The sequence below is a fragment of the Vipera berus genome (genome assembly GCF_964194415.1).
Source record: "Vipera berus genome assembly, chromosome: 8".
NCBI classification, from domain to species: Eukaryota; Metazoa; Chordata; class Lepidosauria; order Squamata; family Viperidae; genus Vipera; species Vipera berus.
Genome location: NC_138211.1, coordinates 11,593,912 through 11,620,631, shown reverse-complemented (window position 1 = coordinate 11,620,631; position 26,720 = coordinate 11,593,912). Strand labels below are relative to the sequence as shown.

The 26,720-nt window shown below is 42.6% G+C and overlaps 1 protein-coding gene across 2 annotated transcripts in view; it reads left to right on the top strand.

The window, feature by feature from the left end:
• The window catches only part of RNF122 (ring finger protein 122), a 29,387-nt gene extending 3,550 nt beyond the window's left edge, over nt 1-25,837 (top strand). Inside the window, exons 2-6 of one of the 2 annotated variants that reach the window (XM_081334168.1) lie at nt 9,212-9,368; nt 16,474-16,519; nt 17,970-18,011; nt 20,590-20,669; nt 24,789-25,837. In XM_081334168.1, coding sequence (XP_081190294.1) covers nt 9,212-9,368; nt 16,474-16,519; nt 17,970-18,011; nt 20,590-20,669; nt 24,789-24,903 — 440 coding nt within the window. In that variant the 3' untranslated portion in view covers nt 24,904-25,837. Of the gene's footprint in view, nt 1-9,211; nt 9,369-16,473; nt 16,520-17,969; nt 18,012-20,586; nt 20,670-24,788 lie in introns of both variants that reach the window. The other variant, XM_081334167.1, reaches the window with a different exon arrangement.
• Nucleotides 25,838-26,720: the final 883 nt, after the last annotated feature.

Below are 26,720 nucleotides of genomic sequence, written 5' to 3'. Positions count from 1 at the left end.
TTTATTTTTAATCCAGAAAAGGCTACTTACAACTTCCAGAGATCAAGACAGTGACCAGACTTTTAAACACAGGCTCTCTTTCGCTCAGGATTGGCGATCAAATCAAAATCAAAGCTCTCTATGGCTGCTTAAAGGGGGGGGGGATTGGCTCTCCTCTTATAGATTATCCTTCGCACATCTGGTGAGGCTCTTACAAGTAAAGTCCTGGATAAAACATTTTGGCAGCATCTAAGGAGCTATGAATAATTGAGTGCCCTGGTCTGGAGACTGTAAATCTGAAGGACTGGAGAACAAATGGGCTTTTAAGAAATAAGATGAAGCTCAGTGATAAAACAGCAGGTTTCCAGGCTAGATCTTGGCTGCTCTAGATCAAAAGGATCAGACAGTGGGAGGGTCTAACAGCTGCTGCAGTTGAAAGGGTTAGAATTGGGTCAGGTTTGTATAATGCACCTTCCAAAATGCCAAGACAAGGAATTACCGCAACCAGGCCACAGGACATGTATCCACCCACATCTTGCCAGCATCTTCATTTTGCATTTCATTTTGTCCAAACAAGCTATTCATCCCCTGATTTTTAGAAGTAAACATAAGAGCCGTGATGGCACAATGGTTAGAAGGCAGTAAAGGTAAAGGTTCCCCCGCACATGCGTGCTAGTTGTTTCCAACTCTAGGGGCCAGTGCTCATCTCCGTTTCAAAGCCGAAGAGCCAGCGCTTGTCCGAGGACGTCTCCGTGGTCATGTGGCCGGCATGACTAGACGCCAAAGGCGCATGGAACGCTGTTACCTTCCCACCGTAGTGGTCCCTATTTTCTACTTGCATTTTTACATGCTTTTGAACTGCTAGGTTGGCAGAAGCTGGGACGAGTAACAGGCGCTCACTCTGTTACGCGGCACTCGGGATTCGACCCGCCAAACTGCCGACCTTCTGATCGACAAGCTCAGCGTCCTAATCCACTGAGCCACCGTGTCCCTATATATTGGAAGGCAGTACTGCAGGTTAATTCTGCTGACTGCCAGTAGTTCGAACCTGACCGGCTCAAGGTTGACTCAGCCTTCCATCCTTCCGAGGTCGGTAAAATGAGGAGCCAGATTGTTGGGGGCAATAGGCTGGCTTTGTGAACGGCTTAGAGAGGGCTATAAAGCACTGTGAAGCGGTATGTAAGTCTACGTACTATTGTTATTTCAACATTAGGGTGGGCTAAGTTGAGCTTGACAAGTATATTGACAAGAGTCCTTCTCTGAGGTAGATGGCCAGTTTTAAAACTTGATAGATAATAAATACAATTTGTGGTATGCCACAGCACTAGACATCTCTGAGGAAGCCACCTCTCCCTCGATAAAATCAGAGGCTATTTGGTCCTTTTGCCAGAAGATTGGAATGTTCAGATGAGGACCGTGAATGGGTTGGGGCCTCAGTCAAGCTACTGTCCTGATCCATTCAGTAACGGGCTTCTCACCTCATAATTTTTTTCTCAAGAAGTGAGATTTGCTTTAGGGAAATCAAAATGCATCACCTGACCACCCACGGATAAACCTACTGTATCACTGTCCATCTTGCTTCAGGCTTTCTTTTTTTTAAAAAAAGCATCTTGTTCATTCCTGGCATTGTAGCAAGGTGACTTTGAATTTGACATTTAGTCCGTCTTACTTTGGAATCAGCTCAGCTTATGCTGTGTCCGAGTCTGATCTGGAGTTTACATGAAATTACTGTCTGGATTATTTAGTCCCCACCACCCAACCCCCATTCTGTTGGACAGAAGCAACTAGCTAAGACTGCCTCCCTTAACCCCTAATTTGTCAGTTTCATTTTAGAAAAAAATGGAAAGGCCTGGGAAAGAAAAAGTAAGCAGGAATGCTCAGTTACATGTTGGTTGCAGTCATTCTTTGCAATACACACATACACACACACACACACACAGCCCCTGTGTTTTCTGATTCACCGACACATCTGAATCCTGTCATTAAATAGCCCAATATCAATTTCTAGTCTCTTGGCAAGATCAATGTGCACAGATGCCTTTGTGAAGTCACTTGGGGACAAGAGCAGCTTAAGAGCAACTTTGCCGTTACATCAAAATTGCACAGCAATTCAGTTACCAACTTTTTTTTCTTAAAGGTGATAAGCAATGGAGGACAGACTATGCCAAAGCAATCGTGCAAACTTCAGAATCCAAAACAAAAAAAAAAAAGGGGGGGGGGAGAAACCATTGTTACTCTCAATACTGTGTTACTCTGCACACTGTTGACCTGAAAGGAGCTCTATTTTCTCCCAATGAACCTACTTTTAAGAGATGTGTGGGAGGAAGGTGGTATCTTAAATCTTCTGGAAATACAGAAAAAGAAAGCTATACATTCTCTAGCTTTCCTTTAGGGGAAGCTGATCTTACATTCAGTTCTTTGGCCCCGAATTTCACAAGGCAAACTTTATTGTTGCTATTAAATCATGTAGTTCAAACTGGGAAGAGAAGGAAACTGCTTCTTGTTCCTTGATGCTCTACTGATGAGGAATCCTGCTTCTGGGCACCTTCCTTGCACGCCAAGCAGCCAAGTTTCCATCTGTGCAATCCTCAGCGGGGACAGTCTTAGGCACCAGGGGGTGGAAGAAACCTCAGTCCGAGGTTAGTAAACCAGGTATCAGGACCAACTGTAGCCAGTTAGATGGAGAAACAGTCTTGAGTTTTCATCTAATCCTTCTCAGCCTCTCCTGGTAGACTAAACCCCACCATCTTGTATAAAGGTAAAGGTTCCCCCGCACATGCGTGCTAGTCGTTTCCGACTCTAGGGGCCGGTGCTCATCTCCGTTTCAAAGCCGAAGAGCCGGCGCTTGTCCGAGGACGTCTCCGTGGTCATGTGGCCGGCATGACTAGATGCCAAAGGCGCACGGAACGCTGTTACCTTCCCACCGCAGTGGTCCCTATTTTTCTACTTGCATTTTTACGTGCTTTCGAACTGCTAGGTTGGCAGAAGCTGGGATGAGTAACAGGCGCTCACTCTGCTACGCGGCACTTGGGATTCAACCCGCCAAACTGCCGACCTTCTGATCGACGAGCTCAGCATCCTAACCCACTGAGCCTTTCTGGTAGCCTACAGTATCCTTCTCCTGCCTCCTTGGCTGCTAATGTCCTTGAATTTTTGCTCTCTTCCTTGCCTGGAACAAAGCCATTTCACTGCATGCATGGACAAAGACACCTGAAATTTGCATATTTTGATTGAGGCATATAGTGTGTGTTTGGAATGTTTTTCTTGCTCCTGCTGGCAAAGGGCCCTACTTGGTGGATCCTTGCTGTTCGTGCAGGCAGAAAGGAGAGCGGTAGGTCAATGGTATGATGTAATGATGCAGCAAGGCACACACGATAAATCTTCTACTCCTTCATTTTATTATTTATAGCTAATCACCTGTCATCCCTGACTGCATAACAAATGAATAAGAGAAGGTTTTCTCTTGCTGTCTCCTTGAGAGCAGTAGTGGAACGGGCCCAGAAAGAGGAGAAATATGATTTATTTATTTATTTTAGAACATACCAGAAATGATGGTTGGGGAAACCAACCTCTAAACCTGCATCCTTCTGAAAAGACTGGCCTCTTCAAAATAAAATAAACTTTCCCCCTTCTGGTTTGGCATGGGAGCAATCAGAAGCAATCTTAGTCATATTAGTAACATCTGTCTTCATGGAACATAACTGTTTTTAGTCTGGGTATCCGTCTTGGTCAACCGTGTCAACTTGAAGATGTGCGGACTTCCATTCCCAGAATTCAAGCTTGCTGGGGGAGCCTGGGAGTTGACATGCATGCATCTTCAAGTTGTTACCCATTGAGAAAAACCGCTGCGTATCACCCAAACTCTACAGCACTTGGAAAAATTGTCTTTAGTATGGGGCAATGGATTTGAATTCTCTACCAATTTGTTTCTGAAGATCTGCTGTAGAACATACTGCAAAGCTTGAACTAATCTGCACCTCCACGTGGATAACATCCTTAATCAGCTTTTACTGAAGTGGCCTATTAAAGAAGTAGCAATTTTTCCCTTCCTTGTGCAGTTTCCTAAGATTATCTGGATACTCATCTTCAGAGGACAGGTGCAACTTCAAAACAAACCAAAGCAGTTGCAGGGAAATAGATCTGATATCTTATCAATTCAGTGATATTTCCTCTATAGTCATTTTCCAACTTGGGTTAGGAGATCATGCATCCTTTAAATAGCAATTCCCCAGCTAGGTACCTGCCACAGCTGCTGGGCTTTTGGCCATGTTGATTTAGATTTTGGAGAACCATAATCCCAGTTGGCTTGGGTGTTTTCTCTGAATGCAGTTTCCCCCTTCTCACAATCACTGTAGGAGGTTTATCTTATGGCAGGGTTGTCAAACTGCCGGCCCGCAAGCCGGATGCGTCATGGCGAAACCGTGCCCCACCCCATTGCCAGCAATGGGAAAAAAGTCGTGACACGTGACACGTCACGTGACATTGCGAGTTTGACACCCCTGTCTTAGGGAAATCAGGAAGCAGTTCAGATGTGAAGTAGACTTATCAGTCTTGCTGAACTATGATTAATCTGATAGGCCATAAATTCAAGCTTATAGAACATGCAACAGTGTTAACCATATAATGTAACCTCAAAACTAATAATCATGGCAATGCAGTAAAACAAAGAAACAAGAGGGAAAAGTCCTGGAAAGTTAGCTTATTTATTCCTTATTAGCTTATTTACTCCTTATTACTTTAAAAAAAAAAGTAATCATGTTCGCTGTTCCTTGTCCTTTTTTTGACGAATAAAAAAAATCACATTTGAGAAGCAATTCATACAATTCTGTAAACGGTATTTGCTTCCTTTTTGATTTTCTGATATATATATATATATATATTGCCTAACTGTACCACTGAATGATATCAGAGCTTCATGCTTTTATATGCTGGCAAGATCTAGCAATCGAATGATGCACACCACCAAATTTAGCATTTGATTCATTTATTTCATCAGCCAAGTCATCCAACATGCAATGTGTCAGTCTGAAATAGTTAATGCACCCCTAGATTCATTGATTGGTTTGCAGCATTCGAACTACAATCAAACCAACCTTTAATAAGCCTTTTTGAGGTGTCCCTTACACAACAGTTTATCTCAGTTTAGGATCTCAGGAGACCAATTACACACTATTTACCAGGAACAAGAACTTTTTCAGAGCTTATTCATTTTCTTTAAAATGCAAAGCATGGGACTTTGTTCCTCCAGAATTTCCAACCGTTCCAGAATTTCAGAAGCAGCAATAGCACAATGGGCCAGTTAAGCTAAAACACAATTGTTGGAGCTAAAGAAACTGTCAAGAAACACTAGGAGATAAATCAAAAGGGTTTTTTTTTATTCCACAAAGGTTTTTAAAAACAGCTTCCTATTTGAACCAGTCAACAGCAGCTTTCAAGCGACTTGAGTAAATCATGTCCTCTGTGAGGATATTTTGATTTCAATTTACTCCCTTGAGCTGGGGACCTGTCATATAATTTTAATAAATGTAAAGTAAAAACATGTATTTTAATTAGAGAGGAGAAATGAACTCCAGGAATGCTGTTGTTATAGGTGGTGGCCACAACTTCACAAGAGTTGTTCCAACCTAGTGGTTGTGGAAACCTACCCCTGGTGGGGTACAATACAGGATTAGGGCCAGAGAGATGTCAGAACTGGCTCTAACTTTTGGCTTTTGGAGATTCATCATCCTGGCAAGCCCCAAAGGTGCTTTTTCAGGAGGCAAGTGGACTTCCTTGTTTTTCTTTGAAGACATTTCACTTCTCACCCAAGAAGCTTCTTCAGCTCTGACTGGATGGTGGGGAATGGAAGGATTTATATTCCTTGAAGACAACTGGTCATTTGCATTCTTTTAGAGTAGGGGTATCAAACTGCCAGCCCGCGGGCCGGACGCATCATCTGGAAGCCGCGCCTATCCCATTGCCGGCAATGGCAAAACTGGCCCGATAACGTCGCGTGACGTTGCGAGTTTGACATGTCTGTTTTAGAGAGTCATTGAGGCCACCTGGAGGTTTACCTGGGTCCTCAGGGTCACCAGAGCAGTGCAAATGGATGTGGAGGCTTCTTGGCTGCAGGATCTTGGATGAGAAGTGAAAGGTCTTCAGAGAAACACAAGAAAGTGCAGTTGGCCTCCTGAAAAAAGCACCTTTGGGACCACCATGACCTGGATGACAGAGAACCTCCATGGACATCCTGGCAAGCCTTTGAAGTGGTTGGGAGAAAGCGAGCTGGTCGCTCCTCTGTTTTCATTTCATCAGCTTGCAAATTGGCTTCTGCTACCAAGGTTACTCCGCAGCAGCACTGAGGAGATAGCAAGAATGTAGAAGCTCATCCAAGGGAAAGTGTTTTGGAGAAGGCAAGGAAGCCTCTCTGTTTTTCTGCACAATAAGGCCTTTGTCAAAGGAGGACCCCTCTTCCCCTCTTCCTTTGGGGCTCAGAGCATTCCTGGACTCAGCACCTCTTGAGGTACACACGTTCTCCTTGCTTTTAAAATCCCTGCCTGATTTCTCCCACTTCCACCCTCTTTGGGGAAAGCAAAGGTCAAGTGCTGTGTGTATCTATGCTTGTTGTTGGGATAATTAAGACAATGCGCTCATCCTGAAAATCACCTCTTCCCTCCATCTGTGGCTTGGTGCTGAATGGCCAGCATTTAATTATCTCTGCTTCATTTTCATACCTTGCTTGTGGGTTTCTGCCTTACTACTTACTGTAACCCAGAATTGATGTTTTGAGTTGTGTTTGTAGGGTTATTAAGACAGACTTCCTTTTACCGCCCGCAGGTGTGGTCTGTGTTTTGCATGAAATCAACAGAGTTTCTATTTATTTCTGTAATGCCAATGAAGGAGAATATTGGTAGCTCAGGGTTGAACTGAGGGGTCCTTGGTGCTCTCTGAGCTTGCTGGTTTCCTTGCAGACGTTTCATTACCCAACTAGGTAACATCATCAGAGTTAGAAGGGAGTGCGGTCTGCTGTCAGTTTATACTCTGCGGTCTTGCCTGTCTGTGTGGGTGGCGGCGGTCTTAGGGATTCCATTGATGGCTAAAAATGTGACAATCCTAGACCAGGCCAAATCCCAAAATGCCAGGGAATTTCTAGGAGCCTGGCATTCTGACAAATCAGCCATCAATAGACAAATAGACATTAACAGCATCTATGGATTATGCAAAAGAGACAATCAACCAGCCCCAAAAGACAAAAAGACTCCAGCACCTCTCCAGCAGTAATCAGCACTCAGTTCAGCATAGATTAACTCCAAAGCCACCTTCAGACCAACAGTCAAGTACACAACACCCGAATCAAGAAACTGCCAAAGAATCCCTAAAACTGTTCACCCAACATATCCAGATTGGCTGTAACAAGAGGACGCAAGGTCTTGTTAGCCTTTAAGGGCATTGTCTGCCATGGTGAAATGGATGTTGAGGAAAATGCTATTTTACTTGATGTCCTCCAGTGCTGCAGTTCTCTTCAAGGCCTGGCCATCTGGGTCTGGTTTTTATTTTTTTTTTTTTTTTTTTATTTTTATTCCATTTATATCCCGCCCTTCTCCGAAGACTCAGGGCGGCTTACAAGCTTAGCAGTAGCCTTCATTCTATGTATATGCCTGCTTATTAGGGCTTTCACACACACCCCCAAGCGGCATTATTACAAAGTCAGCTTAATTGCCCCCAACAATCTGGGTCCTCATTTTACCTACCTGGGAAGGATGGAAGGCTGAGTCAACCTTGAGCCTGGTGGGATGCGAACCTGCACTAATTGCAGGCAGCTGGTGTTACTTAAGGAGGCATTAGCCCACTGCGCCACCAAGGTTTTGTGGTTAGATCTAAACTACCCTACATATCGAGTATGTTGCACTCTTTTGCTCCTGGGCTCCTTGAGGAAGGAATGTTTGGCTTGTTATTTATGGTCTCTTCCAGGTGTCTTTTTCTTTGCCTCTTTAAATGTCATAATACCCTGAGCACCATAGGACTATTTGGCTAAATGCATGAAAATAAATGCACATCCATCTCTGCTTAACATTATAACTGTAAGCTTGGGGCCCTCCACTTGTTGATGGATTACTATTGCCAGCAGCATCTGTGAAAATGTTTAGTGATGGGGGATATGGGGAGCTCTACAATAGCCAGAGGGCCATAGACTCCCCATCTCTGCTTTAGAAGTTGTATTTCTAATCGATGGCTGTCCCAATTTCACAAAATTCTTTCCTTGGTTTCTTAATGTATTAGCACAAGCAGAATTCTTGGGCATTGTCGAGAGAAAGCGTGTTGTGCTGCTGCCTCTTTGATCTTCTCTTCCTAAGACACACTTTCTGATTTGACTTAGGGGCAATAGTTATTGTCCAATCTGTGTTAGTCATCAATCTTTTTCAAATTTCCCACAATCACCTGAATCAACAGTACTGTAAAGCATTGTGGGAAATTTACATGGTTACTTTCAATCTGTTTGTACTTGGTGCCAATGAACCTTGTACTTGTGCTGAGTTCTCAGTAGCTACATAAGGATGCTATGCATGGATATCAGATGTGGCATCAATATAATTTTCATTTTTTCCCCTGTAAGTTTTGACATCTGAAAAAAAGTTTATGAACAAAAGATCTTGCATGTTCCAAGCAATATCATGATATATATATACTAATAAAATAATACGCACTAGGATTAGTGAGAAAAGTTACTACAATTTAGATTAAGTCTCTCCTCTTTTCTTCCTTTTTTTCATTCTTCTGTGCCCCAGGCCTGATTCACCTATGATGCTGTATAAGCCATGTTTCTCAGCCTTGGCAACTTGAAGATGTGTGGATTTCAGCTCCCAGAATTCACAGCTGGTTGGGGAATTATGGGAATTGAAGTCCACACATCTGAAAGTGGCCAAGGTTGAGAAACACTGCTATAAGTTATGCCGTAAGGTCTTTTGGTATGATACGTTGAGAAAATCCATCCTCCCCAAACATAGCATTTGGATATCCTACTTTCTTTTAACTATGGCTTCTTCTTTTTTGCTTTTGCTCTACACGTTTCTCCTAGCATTGGCAGAAGAAATGAAGAATCAATTCTAAAATGAGCCCAATAGGTCCCGAGAACTTTGCCCATCTGCAAGATTGAGCCCGGCCTTATTCCAGGCATGTTCAACTGATTGTAGTTAGAACAGCTCTTGGTTCAGCATAAATGCAGCCTTTAACTCCTTCTCTTTCTCATTTCTAGGATGCTTCTGTGGTCTGGGATTGATCTACACCAACAAAACGTGCACCATGCCTCCCATCACTTTCCAGGACTTGCCACTGAACATCTACATGGTGATTTTTGGCACAGGCGTCTTCATCTTTGTCCTCAGCCTGATTTTCTGCTGTTACTTCATTAGGTGAGTCAAAGGGAGTCTTGAGTGCAGATGGCAAAAGAGAGGAAACTCAACAAATGCGCCTAGGCTACTGGCTACAGTTGTGTCTTCTCTTGCTATTTTCAAGCTGAATCAATTACTTGAAAGTATTGATTCTTCTTCAATCTAGCCCCCAGTTAGATTGAAGAAGAATCAATACTTGCAGTAATTTTAAACCTCTTTGGAGTAGCGGATTTCAAACTAAATCCCAAGGTCAACAGTACGATCCTTGGGAGCCTGTTGTGGATTCTTCCATAAAACATTGGGTGGGCTTTATATAACGTACGAAACCACTCTTTTATTTTAATCCTGACTTACTGAGCAAGAGGGTTTTCACAGTCTCAGGCAAAATCTCTGTTGCTTGTTAATCTACTTGATTCTTTTAAATGTCAGGGCTAGAACTGAATCTGGATATTTTTGCATGCAAAGGGATCGTCCATGGAAATGTATGATCCTTAAGGCATTCAAATCACAGGCTGGAGGGATCAGGACATGAAATCCGCCCTGTTCATTCAAGATAACCAACTGTGCTGTTCTTGATTTTGTCCGTCTTCTCTGCTGACTCTGATTGAAGCCTCCATTATGAAAAACGTAAGAACTGGTGGGCAGAAGGGTGGAATATTACAAAGTTTTGCCCTTTGTTATGCCAGTTATGCTAATTGGGTTAGATAGAGAGCGAATGTATCTAGTCCTGCAAGATCCCTTGGTTTTAATGTTCCCAAGGCAAATACAAAGTAGAAAATTCTGGATGTTATTTGGAGCCTTTGTCATCTTAAATCAAATCTGGCTCATAAAATTTCCAGGGCAAATCTTGCTACATGCTGGCAAGCCATTTCTGGCTAAACAAAAGGTGCCACTTCCGTTTAGTTTCCTCAAATCAAACTCTTGTTCATCAACCCCGCCGCCCCCCAAAAATAGACGTAAACAATACAGTGGCTGGAAACTTGGTACAAATCTTAAACTGACAGTTCAAATGGTCGCTAAATGGACAGTTGTAACTTAAAAACTTCCTGTACTGTAACTCAAGAGTTCCCTAAACTTTCCGGCTTTGTAGACCACTGGGGGGGGGGAGAAGGGATGGTTCTGCACAAGCGGCAGGCATGCACACCTGCCACTCATGCAAATGGAGGGTGCACACACGCCCGCCGCTTCCGCAGCCCGGCTTTGAAAAGCTCATGGCCCAGTAGTGGGGCCAGGCCCAGCAGTTGGGGACCCCTGTTGTAACTTATTATTAGCTGGGAATACTAGTCCTGAAAAATTGCTTTCTTTTCTTTGCTCACTGATTTAACTGGACCGCTGTAAGGGATGAGCAACTCTGCTGTCCATATGGTTTGGATTTCAACTCCCATCAGGCTTCGAGGGACTGTAGGAAATATGGTTCAAATCATCTGCGCGCACATGCATTCTTTTTCTCCTCTGTAGCTAATTCCATCTTTCTGAACTTAAAAATTCCAAAATATTTTTATCATCATTTCTCAGATGAATGGTGACTTCATCGTGAGCCTGGAGTTGCGCGCTTAAACCTTTCCAAGGATGTAATTTGTGATCCAATCCTGAAAATAATAGCCAGCCGTTTCAGAGGACCAATGCTTGCTCAAAAATCTAGCAGGAAATGATAGGAAGTTGGGGGAAAGGGTCTTATTCCAAAGGCTGGAATAGATCTATTGTCTCTATGGAAGATGTTCTGGCTCCTTATCTATTTATGGAAAGCTTATTTTTAAACTGTGCAGTCATCTGCAGCCAGAATGTCTAGAAGGAGGCTGGTGAATGACACAGAACTGCTGTCTTCCAACTCATTCTGGAGCTTTGGGACCACAGAACATTAAATGGAAAGATACAGGACAGATGTCAGGTTTGCCTTTTTCCCAGCTAATCAATGAGTATTAGCTTGGGGGGGTGGGGGGTTGTCAAGGTTAAACTTCAGCTGCTTTAATTTTGAAGTGTCAACACTGAGTTGTCAGGCTAATAAATCATGACAGAAGTTTCCTCAAGAATATTTACTGCTAGCTTTTCAAAAAGTTGTGTTGGTCTGTCAGGGGGCTTAGAGTGGCTTTGGTACCTCAGCTCAGATCTTAGGACTTGAAAGTGGATCAACAGACTATCTGTCTCCGACCTGGTATCCTTCGAATGCAATCAGGCTGCAGTTTCCTCCATTGTGGATGTTGCAATCCAACTGTAATAATGCACGCTACAGACCTGTGTCGACATTTGCCCCAACTTCTATCGGCACTCTCATTCCTTTGGTTAAGAACTGCAAAGTTCTTCATTTTTCTCTGATCGTAATCCATATGGCTGAAAGCCCAAGATGCTCATCAAAATGGCTGGCCTTTTATCCTAAAGTAGGAAGCGGAGGCACCTTTTCCCTCAGAATACCTTCCAGATGGAAGCTCTTGCAGGGAAGTACAGATGGTGATTTAAATATGCAGAAGGTCCCAGATTCAACCACTGGCAGCTGCAATTCAGTGTCTCAGAGAGCAGGTGATGCAAACCAAAATAGACAGTCTTGCTCAAGATGGACCGGTTTCCTGGTCTGATGTAAGGGAGCTTTATATCTTTGTAATATAGCAGGATACATCTGTGCAGGCAATGGAACAGCCAATGCACATTTATCCTCGTTTCCCTAAGTTCTGTATGCCAAATAGACCCACAATGCACAAACAAAAGCAGGGAGGGAGGGAGAGCTTATCCAGCAATCCATGATGAAGAGAACCAAGGGGAAGACTCTACTTTGCTAGCTGTGATATCATCAAGATCTGCTGGAACAAACACAGTTGCCACATCCTGTGCTTCTCTCTCGATAGATTGAAATTCCCTGCATGAGAAAACACATCAGGAGGCAGGGAAAGTGCCATTTCTGGAGCCAAGGATGGCAACTGACACCTTGGCTTGTTTTGTGTTGTTTGCCTACTTTATTTGCTAATCAGACATACAGTGCAGGAGAAGGGCATTCAGCATGCTTGCATTGTAGACATCCCCACTATAGAATTTTGCTAAAGAATGTAAAGAACAGAATAAGAGAGTTGGAAGGGACCGTGGAGGTCTTCTAGTTCAACCCCCTGCTCAAGTAGAAGATCCTATACAGTTTCAAACAAGTCCAGTCTCTTCTTAAAAACCTCCAGGGTTGGAGCACTTACAACGTCTGAAGGCAACTCGTTCCCCTGATTAATTGTTCTCACTCTCAGGAAATTTCTCTTTATTGCTAGGTTGGTTCTCTCCTTGATTAGTTTCCATCCGTTGCTTCTTGTCTTGCCTTCTGGGTGTTTGAAAAAAATAGGTTGACCCCCCCCCTCTTCGTTGTGGCAGCTCCTTAGATATTGGAAAACTGTTATCATGTCACCCCTTAGTCCAGGAGTTCCCAACCGGGGGTGCTCACACCCCCTGGGGGTGCGAGACGATATTCCAGGGGTGCGAAAACTTGGCTTTTCAAAATTATAGTGTATGTGAATAATTCGTTGTCGTTATTTTGAACTTTTGTAAAGGGTGTGAGAATATATCAGAAGTGTTCTACAGGTATGGGGTATAGAAAAGGTTGGGGGCCGCTGTGCCTAGTCCTTCTTTTCACTAGACACCTCATTGTACACTTGTAACCCTTTTAACACTAAGTAAACCAATTATTGCTGCTTGTATCCTTCCTCGTGGACTGATTAATATTTTAGATGTGAGAAGGCAGTAAGTCAGAGCATCTCCTTGGCATACAAAGGTGCCAAATCTAATGCCCAGGACCTCCATGTATGGTTGGGAAATACAAGCTGAAAAGGGACTCTGAAAAGTGCAGTTACTGTCAAAAGAAATGAGTTGAGTGAAACAATCATTTGAGTATTTCTCGAACTCAATTCCATGGGCTCATCCCTTTGGGGCTACACTTAGCGTTCCCAAAATCCTACTACTCAAGTTCACTGGCAACCTCCCATCTCTGCCCCAAAAATAACTCTGGTGGCCCCACTCTATCCCCATCACATTTACTGCTAAAACATGCCATTTGTAGCTAAAAAGCCAGTTAAAGAGACCATTTTCTACTGGGGGGGGGAAAGGTTGCCTGCACCTCCTCTGAATTTTACTGGTCCGTTTCAGGATGAACCATCAGATTATTCATCTAGATTATTCATTTAACTTCCCCCCCCCAAAAAAAAGCTTTTCTTTCCAAAGCTGCAGAATGCAGCTTTTCGTCTGCACTCTCTTTTTTTAAAATTTCCTTCAACAATCCTGCAGCTTCACAGAGCAATAGTATAAGCTCTTCTTGAGCAGCCATATCAACAGCGTCAGTGTTTTGTCTCTTCTCCTGCCCCTGATCCCGGTTTTGTGCAGCTTGGGCACAAAGGAATCTCTGTCCACGCCGAACAGAACGATGATTCAGAGTCGATTTTCTGCTTCCCGCAGCTCAGAACAACTGGCTTGTCTTCCTCGGCAGCAAATGGACATTTGTCCCCTGCATAATGTTAACTTAAGCATTGACCCAAACTTTCAAGCAGCAGAAGAAATGCCGAGCTCACCGTTAACACACTTGGAAGCTTCAACTGCCCCGTGGCAGCTGACTCTGGCAGCGTAAAACTGAAGAAAAGCCAAATTCTTGCTGACTCATCTTTAGCCATCATGTCGGGAGGGCAGGGATAATCCATGCACCAGATGCTATATAAGCTATCGAGGTGAACATCAACCACCTTCTTTTTTAAAACTTAATGGAACTACTCCAGCCAGCCATTGTGGTGATTCTCAGTCATCCAGGTCCTGGTTGTCCCAAAGGTGCTTTTTCAAAAGGCAACTGGACTTTCCTTTTTTTTCCCATTCCCCTCCAAGAAGCTTCTTCAGTCTTTCAGCTGAACTGAAGAAGCTTCTTGGATGAGAGGCAAAACGTCTTCAAGGAAAAACGAAGTCCAGTTGCCTTTTTGGGAAAAAAGCACCTTTGGTGCTCCAGCCATTTGTAGCAATTGCTCTCCATCTGGATGTTGTTTTGTTTGTTTGGTGGCATTTATAGCACTTCTGAGCTGCCCCCCCCCCAAAAAAAATACCCCTGAGCAATGAGATTCCCAGGTTACAGGTAGCCCTTGAGTTACAAAAAGTTGCTTAGCAACCCTCTGAAGTTCCAAAGGATCTACTTGGGGGAGGGGGTTACTTACGACTTGGGTTAAAAGTTCTGATGGTCACCACTATCCCCTGCAATCATTTGACAGCCAGGCCACATTTACAGCCCTTTGCACCATCCTGCAGTCACATGACCGTGTTTTAGGACAGTTTTGCTGAAAAACTGGCCTTTATTTCTGGTTTTCAGTAAAACTGCTCCATAGCAAATCATGGGTTGGCTTAACAACTGCGGCATTTGTTTAACCACCACTACCCCCCAAAAAAAGGTCACATGACCAACCCCCTTTATGACCATCACCAATTCTACTTGTGGGCAGGCTCCATTATTTTATTTATTTATTTTATTTTAATTCCATTTATATCCCGCCCTTCTCTGAAGACTCAGGGCGGCTTACAAACTTAGCAGTGGTCGTAACTTGAGGACTACCTGTAATTATGGTCGTAACTTGAGGACTACCTGTATAGCCAATACATACTGTAGATGTATATGCTCCTTCTTAGAGCTCTGACATTTCATGGTTTATTAGCCATATAAATGGATGCAAATAATATTGCAACCTTAACGATAAACATAAAACTCTTTGACTTCTGAGGTCTTGCAGGCTGCTACTAATAGCAGATGAGCATGGTGCAAATATAAGTAGACAAACATGTGTTATGTTCCAGCCACTTCCTGCTTTGTTTTGTTACTTTGCTTTCCCATCACGAACCACAGGGTTTGTGGATTTAGTGGAACTAGGAGCAGACCTGGTGTAAATAGTAGCCATAGACTGCTACTTTGCAGTCATGATCAACTGCATTTACAATATAGAGGTAGCCCTTGACGTATGACCACAATTGAGCCCAAACCTTCTGTTGTTAAGCAAGGCGTTTTTGTTAAGTGAGTTTCGCCCCATTTTACTACCCTTCTTGCCGCAGTTGTTAAGTGAATCACTGTAACAGAGTTGTTAAGCGAATCTGGTTTCACCGTGGACTTCACTTGCCAGAAGGTCACCCAAGGGCATCACATGACCCTGGGACACTTCAACCATCGTGAATACATGCCAGCTGCCAAACATCTGAATTTTGATCACATGACCATAGGGATGCTGAAATGGTCATAAGTCGTTTCTTTCAGTGCCGTTGTAACTGCCAAGGGTCACTAAACAGGATCACCTGTGCTATAAGCTCTTGTGATCTGTAGTTCCTCTGGTTCTCCCTTTGCTTAACATGATTTATCCCTTGGAGTCTGTTTCCTGACTTGAAGGGGAAAGAAAGGTTCTCACAACTTTCACTTTCTGTTGTATATCTAGCCATTATGTTTACAGTGCCACAGTCCGAAAACATTTTCTCCGGCAATTTTTATAAGATCCATGATGATGATTCCTGTATAATTTGCCTATAAACTTGATTTTATTAGTGAGCAATTGCTCTGAGAATTGGGATTAAATAAGGCAAAATGAATATGGAATAATAATAAAAGTCGAAATAAAGCAGGGATCGTCTTTCCCATGCTGAGTGTGTACTATTATTAAATGGAGGAACAGAGTTTCCTTTTTTTTCTAAAAATACAAAAATGTTTTAATAGGATGTTTAAACCCACAATGGATCGTAATGTTGTCATTATAGGAAAACTGTAATCCATTCAGCAACATTTGCCATCAGGGGAAAGTAGCTTTTGAAGAGCAGGGTGGGACTGGATATATATTTTAGGGATTTTCCATGACAGATGGCAAAATCGTCAGTTACTGGAACAAAAACTTCTTGCCAGGATTATAGAAACGTCAGGCTAGCTGGTACCTCCTAGCTAGCATATGAAACAAAGTTTTCAAAGGCAAAAACAAAAACACACAATCTAAATGCGGCAAATTCCAAAGAAGCTCTTGTTTCCATCTTTAGCAGCATGACAACAACAAAAAAAGTTTTGTAATCCTGAGTTCAAAAAAAAAAAAGAACTGTCCTCATACATCAGGCAAATCGGAGATGTGCATTGATGGTTATTAAAATTGTTCCTTTTTTTTTTCCCCTGCAGCAAACTTCGGCATCAAGCACAAAGTGAAAGATTTGGATACAAAGAGGTAAATAAGCAATTTGAGTCGTTTTCCTCTTTTTTTTTTCAAGAGAAAGGCTTTGTTTTCAAGCGAGTGAAGGAAGAAGCCTTAAATGTCACCTTCTTGGCACAATGTAAAGAGTTCTGTTTGTAATTTTGAGATGCAAAAACCGCTGCACATTTGTCTTTAAAAACATCTGGATATTCGGATCTTCCTCATGCAGTTGGCGCCTGGGATTTGTTTATTTGCTTGTTTGTTTATATTCTGCTTTTATTATTTTTATAAATAACTCAAGGTGGCAAACACCCACAATATTTGAGGTGAGTTGGGCTGAAAAAGAGAGTGACTCAAATTCACCCAGCCAGCTTTCTTGACTAAGACAAAGCTAGAACTCACAGTCTCCTGGTGATTGGCCCAAAGTTACCCAGCTGACTTTCCCACCTGAGGCAAGACTAGAACGCAGAGTGGCATAGATGGCTTCATGCTCATCCTATGAGTTTCTGAAACATGCCCACCTAGGCTTCGCTCTAGACCAGGGGTTTTCAAACTTGGCCCTTTTTATCACTTGTGGACTTCAACTCCCAGAATTCCTCAGCCAGCGTGCCTGGCTGAGGAATTCTGGGAGTTGAAGTCCACAAGTCATAAAAGGGCCAAGTTTGAAGACCCCTGGCTCTAGACCATGACAGCTATATACCCGGCAGCATGAAGCCATCTATATCAGCCTGATGTTATGGGGTTGCATTTATACAGACCTATCCTGCAAGACATATCAAAGCACATGAACTCTGGTGGAATAAACCAAGAAACTCTACTTGAATAAACCAAGTTTCTCAGAGCTCCTGATTGTAACTCTGCATCAGTGTTAAGACATTAAATGGAAGCACTAAGCCCTGCCATGCAATTGCCCTCTAATCTATCATATGTAGGAAACTCTGAAGCTTTTGTAGACTACCTGTTACAGTAAAGGGAGTACGTTCTGCTGCTTTCCAGACATAGTGGGATTACAACTCCTGGAATTATGACATTGATATTGACTATGCAGAAACGATTAAACACCGTTTAAAATTTAGAACATCGATAAAATGATCTTGCTGGCTTAGAACAAGAAATCTCATGCATCCTTTTTTGGGGAAGGGGCAACCTGTCCTGCAACCAGCTATGCTGCAAAACAGAGCCCGAAGAACAGTGTGAGGACAAGATCAAAATCATGGATTCTGCTGGAGGGAAGAAGGCTTGAGAAAGTGAGAAACTCTACTCATGCAAATATAAAGAATTGTATCACCTGGGCCGGATCTTCCCAGCTCGGAAAGTCTGCCTCTGGTTGAGTTGCGGTTTCTGCATCAACCAAAACTGTTGCGGTTTAGCAGCTGCCGCTGTTTGTCTTTGCAATGTTCAAGGGGATTAGCTGTTTTGGTCATTCAGCACCAGCGTTCAGATCCTAATCTAGTCCCTTCCTTCCTTCCTTCCTTCCTTCTAGGTGGTTTTGAAAGGTGATGCCAGAAAGCTAAACTTACATGGGGTGAGTAAACCCACCGATGAGTCAAAAGAGTTGATTTCTCAGCAATAATGAACGCAAGATGTCCTTTCATGTATTTACAGTTCAAACACATATAGGTGTGGTTATGCAAATATGTGTCTGCAGGAGACAGCTTTGTGGTGGGTTAGCTCAGGATTCTGTCCTACTCGTACAATATTTTTTAATGTGAGACTAGGAGAGAGAAGGGATGTTTAGCAAATCAGCAGATGGCCCCAAACTGGGGGCAATTGTTAACTTCTCAGAAAACAGGTTCAAAAATATTTTAATAAGAGTTTAATTTTGAGTCCTTTCCAGCAAAATGTAGTTCAATGATGAGAAATGTATGGCACCGCATTTAAAATAGGGAAAAATGAGATGTGCAGGTACCTGGCTCAACACAACCACATCTATAGCCATTTGCAGCATGCAGGCTGAGATGAAAAGCATTTTACAACAGTTGTGCTAAAAACTAGCACACACTTCCAGGGTTTTGTTTTGTTTGGGGGGGAACGCACCATAGCAAACAATGGGTTTCCTTAAGGACCATGGAATTCATGCTAACAATTGCCCCATTCGCTTAATGAACAACGCAAAAAACATAGTAAAATGGTAGCAATGTTTTACTACTGTTGTGACTTACAACCAGAATGAGCAGGTTCCATTAAGTCAAAACTCGAGGACTATCTATGCAGTGAGATCCATATAAGGAGGACATTCCTGAGAGCTATTAAGCAGCAGTAGGTCCAGCTTCAAGGAATCATGGGTGTTCCATCACCCTGGTTTTCAAACAATAGTTGGACAGACATTTGTCGGGGGATAGTCTGAAAATTTCTGACCTGGACAGGGAGTTGGACTAGAAGACCTTCAAAACCGCTTCCAATGGTACGATTCTATCACTCCATTTAGTGACCAGCTAACAAAGCAAAATCCACAGCAGAAAAAAGAAGAAGAAACCCAACATGCCAACATACTTGACAACATGAGCCGTGGTGGCACAGTGGGTAGAAGGCAGCATTGCAGGCTAACTCTGCCGACTGCCAGCAGTTCGATCCTGACTGGCTCAAGGTTGACTCAGCCTTCCATCCTTCCGAGGTTGGTAAAATGAGGAGCCAGATTGTTGGGGGCAATAGGCTGACACTGTAAACCACTTAGAGAGGGCTTTAAAGCACTGTGAAGTGGTATATAAATCCAAGTGCTATTGCTATAGTTGAGTGGAGAATTGTATGTAGTTGAGAGAATTGACAAAAAAAAGATCACACTTTGGCATCTCTAGCTTAAAAGATCAGAAAGCTCAGGGTCAGGCAGATTACACCCAGGTTATATGTGTTATTCCTTTACAAGATATCTGCTCTCCCCACCAAAGAGACTCTATTGCAAGAAACATAGGTTATCTGAACAGCCTGTTTAATCCAGTTATTGAATTAACCTGTTTTCTAGCCTTTCCCAATACATTCTTCTAATAGAACACACTGAGTTGCAAAATTAATAATCAAGGTTAACACTAATCGGGCTTAAGTGTTGTACAAATACAGCTACTGCTTCTTCACCTGAAAAGCTTAGGTAAACACAGGCCTTAAAGGATTCTGAACCCAGGGTCGGGTTTTTTTCTGAACTCCGAAACCGAATGCCTGTTATTGTCTGTCCAAAAAAATGATCTTCTGATGACCCATAAAAGCAGGATAATTTAGGAGGTGAGAGATTCATATTATTACCACTACCTACTGCAAATTACTTTAGATCTGTATACCTTAATCAACCTTTGAGATGGTAAATGGTAGGGAAAATCTTTTTCCAGAAACTTTCCAGAATTGTTGTATGCTGGAATCCACTAGCCTTCTCCAACTGATCCATGTTGGAACTGCCATGTCCAGAATACCCAACCAACATGACCAAACTAGTTGGACGTTCAAACTGGGAAAGGTTTGATTAGATAATGCTGATTCATAATCAAATACGGTACAAAACAATTTCCTAGGACTATTTGGGCTATAACAGATCTATACAACCCCACATTCTCAAGTAGTTTTATAGAATGCAAAGATAGTTTCTGGCTTGTGGAAGACACATTTGTAGATTGATGCTATTGAATAAGCCCAGATAAATGCTGACCTGTCTTGATAGCCAAGGAACATTGAACTGTGAGCTAAGTAATTTTGCAACCAACAAATCATGATTAGAAGCAAATGACTCAGCAGAACATTGCCTCTTGATAACCCTCCCATTCCAAGCTTTTCCTTCTGTTTCCCACAAAAGTATTGATAGTTTGCTGTGGAATCTACAACCGGTAAGCATGCGTAATTCCTGCTTTGAGGGGTCCTCAGAGCTTTCTGAGCTTGGTTGTTTTCTTGCAGACATTTCATTGCCCAAACTAAGTAACATCATCAGTTCTAGTCTCTGTTATGACTAGCATTGATGATGCTACCTAGCCTGGGTAATGAAATGTCCGCAAGAGAACCACCAAGCTGAGAGAGCACCAAGGACCCCCTCCTCCTTTCAACCCTGAGCTACAGATATTCTCCTTTATTGATTCCTGCTTTGTGATGTTTGCCCCTTCTCTCCTCCTCCTCTTTCTCCGCAGCAGACTTGTGCCGTCTGCCTGGAAGACTTTAAAGTGAAAGATGAACTGGGAGTGTTGCCATGCCAACATGCCTTCCACAGAAAGTGAGTAGATGCCAAGGACAGCCCCAAAAAGCTGCTTTGTGCCTCTCATCTTGGCAAGCAGCCACAGTATTCATTCAGCATCCGCCATGGCCGTGGTGGAGAAGAGGAGGTGGGCGCCTGGGATGACAAAGAGGGAGGCCATTTGTTGTCTTTTGAGATATTTGAGCCAAGGGAGAGCAAATGGGGAAGGAGATTAAGCACAGACCTGAATTAAATGGATAAAAACCTATCAGAGCTAATTCATCACACTCAGGAACTGTGCCAGGTTGCTGTAGCCAAAAGCCTGAAGCAAACACTGATGCCAAGAACATCTAGGCCTAGGCCTATTTTTTCTTCAGAGTTCATTTGAATTGGGGGGGGAGGCGTTTGGACTCAGCTCTAAAGTAGGAAGGATGGGCAAGTTGGATCAGGGAAGAAGAAAAAATGTTCTTCTAAGGCAGGGGTGAACCATTAATTTCCCAAGGAGCTGTATAAGGAACTGGGACTATTGTGAAGGAATGAACCAGTAGGGCTGTGAAGGTGCATGGATATGCATCCATGTACATACATAAATTAAAACAAAACAGTATCCTTCAAAATAAAAGCAATCCTCACGGGCCAGGCAGGGAGAGTCAAAGGACCAGATGTGGGCCGAGGGCCATAAAATGCCCAGCTCTCCTCTAAGAGAATACAAATCTGCATTTTCTGTTTCAGGACAGGTTCACGTTTTGCGTATGTCCAGCAGATCCAATTTAGAACCAATATTTTTAGGGTGAAATGTCTATGGAGATTCTTAGTCATCCAGGTCACGATTATCCCAAGGGGTGCTTTTTCAAAAGGGCAACTGGACATTGTTTTTCCTTAAAGACATTTTGCTTCTCATCCAAGAAACTCCTTCAGTTCTGGCTGAATGGTGGAGAATGGAAGGATTTATATTCCTTGCAATGAGCCTTGGTGGAGCAGTGGGCTAATGCCTCCTTAAGTAACACCAGCTGCCTGCAATTAGTGCAGGTTCGCATCCCACCAGGCTCAAGGTTGACTCAGCCTTCCTTCCGAGGTAGGTAAAATGAGGACCCAGATTGTTGGGGGCAATTAAGCTGACTTTGTAATAATGCCGCTTGGGGGTGTGTGTGAAAGCCCTAATAAGCAGGCATATACATAGAATGAAGGCTACTGCTAAGCTTGTAAGCCGCCCTGAGTCTTCGGAGAAGGACGGGATATAAATGGAATAAAAAATAAAATAAATAAACAAAAAATAAATCTGGTCATTGGCGCTCTTTCTGAGAGTCATTAAGGCCATTTGGAGCTTTATCTGTGCCCCTAGGGCACAGGTCTGCAACCCGTGGCTCCAGAGCCGCATGTGGCTCTTTCAGCTGTCTCCTGCGGCTCCCAGTCCTCTGCCATGTGCAGTCCCAAAAAAAAAAGTGGGACTAAAAAATTTCTACCAATCAATTCAAATATGCAGGGTAGGTGCATATCTCGCCTTGGCTCCACTCTTCAGTCGAACCCTGTTCTGCGCATGCCCACATGTATGCGCATGTGCACACATTTTTTGCGGCTCCCAGTTTTTCCTTTTGTGAGGGAACCGGTTCCGAGTGGCTCTTTCACTGTTTCAGGTTGCTGACCCCTGCCCTAGGGTCACAGATTTAAGATGAAATAATCCAGTTTTTTTGTTTTTAATTTGGTGTCCCACTTCTTCTCCATAACAGAACTTAAAAGTGACCCAGAACGGATGCTTCCCATCTTAGCATATACCAGGCTCAAACATGCTTAGATTTAATTACTAGCAAGATCATATGTTCTCCTTGATATCCATGCTACTGACAACAGCAGCTGGGGAAGGGGCTTTTCAGTTCACCCTCGTCTGAAACCAGCATGGATGGCTGTTGCTTTCAGCTTACCTGGTTTCACACGAAAGTCCAGATATGGAAGATTTAACCAGAGCATGTCCACCTCTTATAATAAATCTTGCTCCTGTCTCTTTTGTTAAAAGGAACAAAATGTTGGGTAATTGCTGGACTAAAAGCAGGTTCAGAGTGAGTTGCAAATTCATTTTAGGATCTTCCTTCTTTCCTTCCTTCCTTCCTTCCTTCCTTCCTTCCTTCCTTCCTTCCTTCCTTCCTTCCTTCCCCATCTTATAACCAAGTCTGAACGGCTCCCAATCAAAAGTAAAAACATGATAAAAAACCATAACAAAACTTTAAAATAAAACACATTAAAAACAACAAAAATCTGGCGCCAAGCCATATCATCTCTTATCCCAGCCCTTGGGGGGGGAAAGCCAGGTCTTCAAAGCTTTACTTATTTATCTTGCCCACTTTCTCACCTTCGGTCCTTATTCCTATGAATTTTTTTTCTCATATTGCAGTCCCAAAGAATGTGCAGTGGAATTTTGTCCCAAGGAGGTAACAGAGTTGGTCCGTCTCTGAAATTCCAGCACCTGCTGCACTGGGAAAACTTAAAAGAGTTAAATGATAGCATGTTTCCTGAACATTTTTTTTCTGGCTATAGCCAAGCTGGGCCTATTTTATCACAAACCTTCTATGTTCCAACAGGGAAACCTTAGTTATGTGCAGCTGCCTTATGCAGAGCCATCAGCACTGTAATTTAAAGAATGTCTCTGGGCCATCGAAAGTTAAATCGCATGACTAGCTTGCTGTTGGCCCTGCTAAGCTGAAAGACCTTTAAAAATCTTTTCTTTTCGGACCAAAAAACCTGCCCCTAATTCAACAGTTCATGTGCAAATATGACTGTTTCAGTTATCTGTTTGACCAATTTTTGCATAAGGCTTCTCAGCCCTTTGAAATATGCCACATCAGAGAGAAAAAAATACTATAAGGAGTACTACAACTCTATTTTATATATAGAGCCTTGGTGGAGCAGTGGGCTAATGCCTCCTTAAGTAACACCAGCTGCCTGCCATTAGTGCAGGTTCGAGTCCCACCAGGCTCAAGGTTGACTCAGCCTTCCATCCTTCCCAGGTAGGTAAAATGAGGACCCAGATTGTTGGGGGCAATTAAGCTGACTTTGTAATAATGCCGCTTGGGGTGTGTGAAAGCCCTAACAAGCAGGCATATACATAGAATGAAGGCTACTGCTAAGCTTGTAAGCCGCCCTGAGTCTTCGGAGAAGGGCGGGATATAAATGGAATTAAAATAAAATAAAATAAATAAATTTTATTGTTGTTAGGTGTCATAACCAAATCTTGAAGTGACAGAATTTCCTTCTGCCTTTTGTATATTAAAGAGAATCAAGATGGGGTTATCTTGAATTTCTTTCTCATCTACTCTTCTTTCCCAAGACAAATTTGTACTCAATTATTCTTGCATTCCTTCTTCAAAGTTAGCTTCCTATTTCTCTAGACTAGAGGGCTGCAATATGTGGTTTGCAGTACTCTCTGCACTGGTGAAGTTACCTAGTTTGGTAATGAAATGTCTGCAAGAAAATAACCAAGCGCAGTGAGCACCAAGGACCTAATCTCTTTATGAATAAAATATAGCTAAATAAATCCTTAACTTCTAGGAATCATCTAATCAAATTAATAAGCTCTTTACATTTTGCTGACTGACCGCACAGATTTTCTTTGCTGAAAAAGCAAATACTGAATTGGTATTCATCTCAAAGTAAATATGGCATCTGATGTTTAGAGCATTTAAATACTTTTTTCCCCCCTGGGATAGCGATATAAGGAAGAGAGAATAAAATGGTAACATTACATTCTGTGCGCAGCCATTTACTGATGCTGGGTAAATCTGATCTAACCTGTAAATTGACTTCCAAAACTTGAGGCTTAGGGAATTGTAATGCAACATATTTGAGAACAGGAAATTAAGTAAAGCTGCTGCAAATTTAAAAAAACAACCAAGAAAAAAAACTATAAATACAGTACCCTCATAATTTAGCCTTTCAGACAAAATAATGTTAATGTGTCAGCAATATGTCTTTGGGATGGGCAGGAGCACTTTGATAGGCTGTGGCCCAACGTCAGTTGGCCCAGGTAAGTGTAAAATTGAGAAGGGATGCTAATCAGAAAGAAGATGCTGCTGCTATAGGGTCTTCTTGAAATGTTATTTAAGCTAATAATATTTTCAAATTATACCTCCCCGTCTCTTTACACTCCTACCCCCAATTGGGCTGCAGGTGCCTTGTGAAGTGGCTAGAAGTTCGATGTGTTTGTCCCATGTGCAATAAACCTATAGCGGGTCCCTCAGAGCCTCACCAGAACATTGGGATTCTCCTGGATGAACTAGTGTGACCATCTTCCTGCCCACATTTCCCCACAAAAAGCCTTTACTGATTATTGCCTTGGGATTGTGGGCTTCAACAGTCTGAGACTGTCTCCAGGTGGATGTTCGTCTTAACCTTCTTAGAAGGCAGCATGGACCATTCCGAGGGCCAAGATGGAAAGCAAGCTGGCCTTGTTCTCCCATCTACCATCTGGGAGCCATTTCTGGGGAAGACTGATCAGAACTGCAGGGGAATCTCTATTTGGGATGACTAACTGACAAAGGACTCAAAACAAGAAAGTCTGAACTTTCCCAGGATGACTCTGGTGAACAACTGAACTTCAGCGCCAAAAGTGTCCACAACTGGTTGTTGTGATGCCAACTGTGAGATCAAAGTCTTCCCTTTGTCTAGGGCTTGCTGGTCCGAATCCACAGATGGCGATATAGCCTCTCTGATTTCTAATGAGCCCTTTCTTTTTATATAGTAAGTCAGCTCCTGCCATTTGGGCTGTCTCGATTCCTGCTCCTTAGGGATCCCTTCTGCAATTTGAAAACAAGAGCTACTGCTGGCTTCGGCTAGGCCCTTCTCTGCAAAATCTACAGTGTTTACATAAGACTCAAGCAGAAAGCGATCCCATGGGCTGCAGGAGGATCACCAGTCAGCTTATATACGCTTGACCAAGCAGAGCTGCAAAGAGCCCGCTTTCTTTCTCCAGTATTGTGGAGAAACGGAGCCACATTGTGGCGTTTGGGTCACCCTAGAGGTGGCAAACAAAGACAGGGGGATGAAAAGGGAAAGAAATCAACCCTTCTCTTAAGATTTCAGAAGATGAGCGAGACTATTTTCGTAAGTGGCCTTTTAACTTTCTTTTTGCCTATTCTGTCCTTGTATAGAAAAATTAAAAAAAAATACTTTCTCTGAAACCAGATCGTTGTTGGTTTTTTTGTCCTCTTTTGATTATGTGTTTGCAACATGAGTAATCCACTTAGCAGGAAGGAGGGCTGAAGGCAACATGGTAGATTAAAGGGTTGTTGAAGCATTGTGTAACCACCACCACCACCCAGCATGCAGGAACAAATGTGAATGTACCTATTAGGGATATGCATAGCTTCAGGTATGATACCAAGAACATACTCTGGAGCATATGAAGCTGAGAACATAGCTATACAAACAACTTTAATACCCGTCCATCCCCAGAAGTAGAAATGAAGCTCTGCTCTCCACATTTCCTACCTGAAACTCTGGGAAGGTCCCACAATTCTGACTATAGTTGCATAACACAGTGACAAACTAAACACATTTCAGCCTAGGATGTTTTGCAAATTCACCCTGTGATGGGTTTTTTTTTAATTTAACGTAAGTACAGAAAATTGGATTAACAGACTAAACTAAGGTTAATCTTGTTGTATAAACACAGCTGTTTTCCTCTAGTTGAGGTCAACATCTCTGTGGGAGTCAGGCAACATATAAATTTGAAGAAATAAACTTTCATTTTTCTTGTCAGCCACGCAAAAGGTGTTGATCACTGCTGCTGTCCAGAAATTTTTGGAGATTTTCAATTAAAGTGCTATCCCCTTTAACATTAATGAAGGTGAGTTAAATGGTGTAGTCAGTCATGACTGCAAATTTTATGTATAATACAAGAAATGAATATAGGGGGGAAATGTCTTACAGACTTGGTAACAGAAATTAGAGCACAAATGCTTAGGCAATAAAACTTAATGTAAGAACAAACTATGAGAATATATCCAGTGACAGAGCATAGATCTAAAACAATATTGTTTTAGAAAAAAAGGTACAGAAGTGGATGAAAGGAAAGAAATCAAAACAATAGGATAGGCATAT